At 38.3% G+C, this 2,321-nt stretch overlaps 1 protein-coding gene across 4 annotated transcripts in view; it reads right to left on the bottom strand.

Moving 5' to 3' along the window:
- The window catches only part of LOC107088789 (dual specificity protein kinase CLK2-like), an 8,535-nt gene that overhangs the window by 2,567 nt on the left and 3,647 nt on the right, over window positions 1–2,321 (bottom strand). For all 4 annotated transcript variants that reach the window (XM_015381174.1, XM_015381173.1, XM_015381176.1 and 1 more), the window contains exon 6: window positions 615–709. In XM_015381174.1, coding sequence (XP_015236660.1) covers window positions 615–709 — 95 coding nt within the window. The remainder of the gene's footprint in view (window positions 1–614; window positions 710–2,321) is intronic.

The raw sequence follows: 2,321 nt of genomic DNA, 5'->3' as shown, positions 1-2,321 counted from the left end.
TGCAGCTCCGCTGATTTGTAGACATAAAAGATGGTTTATTTTTTTCAGTATAGAAGGAACTACATCTGCTGAATATTTCTGCAGCAATCATAGGAAGCTTTAAATCTTTCCCTAATGTCTGCAGAGAGCAAAAATATAATGTCTGCAGAGAACAATAATAAACAGAAGATATTGTGAGTTACAGTCCCTAACTGCAACAGGAAAATCATCCAGTCCATAAAATAAATGTATTTGATGCTTCCACTGGAGGAAATTTTTAATGAGCAATTAGAAAACATTTATTATTTTAACTTATTGCCTGTATTTCAGTAGAATAGAAATCCTTTAGCTCCATGTAAATAGATTTTTAACCACTTTATTATCCCAAACATTCTGTTTTCATCCAGACATGTCTCTAATGCCACATGTTGCTCCTCTGAGATCAGCAAATACAGCCTGCAGCCTTGAGAGATAAAACCTGGAGCTAAAAAGAGACTTCCTGTGGGTGGTTTTGTGGTTCTGGCATATAGCATCTAAACAGGAAGAGAGAAAGGAATCCCTAAAGTTGTTCTGCCACAGATAATCCCTGTTTAGTCACTATCCTGCCTCTTCAAAAGATGCATGTTTACTGTCACCTTGTCAGCGTTGTATACGACGGAGTAGTCCGAGTTGACAAAGAGGATGTTCTCTGGCTTCAGGTCGGTGTGAGTCAGCTTGTTGTCATGGAGAACTGAGGAGGAGAGCCAGCCAGGATAGTTAGATAAACCAGGAAGCAGTGCCATCCTCTGGTGATTTCTTTTAGTATGGTGAACAGCAAGTCTTCATGGCTGACTAACTGGACAAAATTAAGCGAGCATGAATTCTGTAGCATTAAACATTCATAGCAGAACAATCAGATGTTTTTTTTTTCTCAAGAAAACAACTAATTACATGCCTGCAATATCTTTACTTGATATTGAAGTACTATCCATTTAGTGTTTTAGCATCAAATACAAAACATTGTCCTCAGTTTGTTGATTCAATTTATTCAATCTAGAGTCTTGTCTTGTTAAGTGTATACATTTAGTAAAGTGCAGGCAGAGAGGACACATAAGGTCCATCCTAGGACACATATGGACATGGAGGTGGTGGGAGACAGAAAGAACCTGCAAAAATAAAATCACTGTTGGAAAACGTCTCCCACCAGCATGTATGTAGCTGCTGTTGAACTGGAGACCTCCTTCAGTAAAAGTCTGCTGCCTCTTAGATGCACAAAGAAGAATTATCGCATATCCTTTCTCCCTGCAGCTGGTAGACTTTATAATTATCTCTGCTCCTAACAATGTATATTGTATGTGGTTTACATTCCTGCTGTCTTTTCCATTTCATCCATTCTTTTGTAAATATTTTTTATGTACAATAATTCCTTCACCTTTTTTACAGTTTCTAATCATCCCAGCCAGATTCATTTAATCTGTTTAGGTTTTGTCCCCCTTATTGCTACCACAGTGGTGACATTCAGGTTTACAATTACATTAAAGGTTAATTCTATACTATTCAGTTCCCACTCCTAGGAAACTATTGACAAACTCCTTCATCTGTTGCACCTCTGCTTGCAAGGACTTAAATTTTTTTCCCTTTGAAATTAAACATTTAGGTTTTGAGGTTGGCGTTATTTCATCCCTTAAAGGTATAGTGGAGGATGCTCTTTTTCCACGTGGATCATCAAAATAAGTGGTTCTCCTAATTGTCAATCCTTCTGGTGATATGTTTATGTAAGAACGTCCTACGTGCTCGTCCCCATTTTCACTTATCGGTGTTGAGTCTGACATTGTGGAAATGTTGCAAAGCTTGTATGAGCGATGCAAACAGCAACTTTTAAACAGAGCGTGCAAGAGGAGAAATGGGCTCTAGCATGCCTGCACACGTTAAGGCGTTTTCTCTCAATAGCATGTAATTGTGCATGTGCATTTTTATAGTGGAGAGGGCGGGTCTTTTCAAAAATTTGTGAAAATCCTCCTCTATACCTTTTTATAATACAAAGCTACGAACTTCCTCAGGAATCTTGCAACTTTACTGTAATACATTAAGCCTTTCTCTTGTTTGCTAAAACTGTCACAGTCTTGTTTTTGTTATGTTTATTTAGAGTATTCAGTCTTACTTTGCTCCTTGTTTTAATGTCTAATTATTATTTTGTTGTTTTCTTGTTAGTTCCTGTCCTCCAGGTTTTCCATTTGTTGTCCTCTGCTGCCCTCTTGTGTCCTCTATCCCTAGCTCTGTTTTCTGCTCTGTCCTCCCTTGCTGTTTTCTCTGTCCTGCCAGCAGCTGTTGCCAATTTCCTCGTCAGCTCTCTCTTTGTCTCT

Source organism: Cyprinodon variegatus, unplaced genomic scaffold (genome assembly GCF_000732505.1).
Source record: "Cyprinodon variegatus isolate N-32 unplaced genomic scaffold, C_variegatus-1.0 Scaffold229, whole genome shotgun sequence".
In the NCBI taxonomy this organism is placed as follows: Eukaryota; Metazoa; Chordata; class Actinopteri; order Cyprinodontiformes; family Cyprinodontidae; genus Cyprinodon; species Cyprinodon variegatus.
The sequence above is the reverse complement of the archived record's forward strand: the minus strand, read 5'-3'. Positions and strand labels throughout refer to the sequence as shown.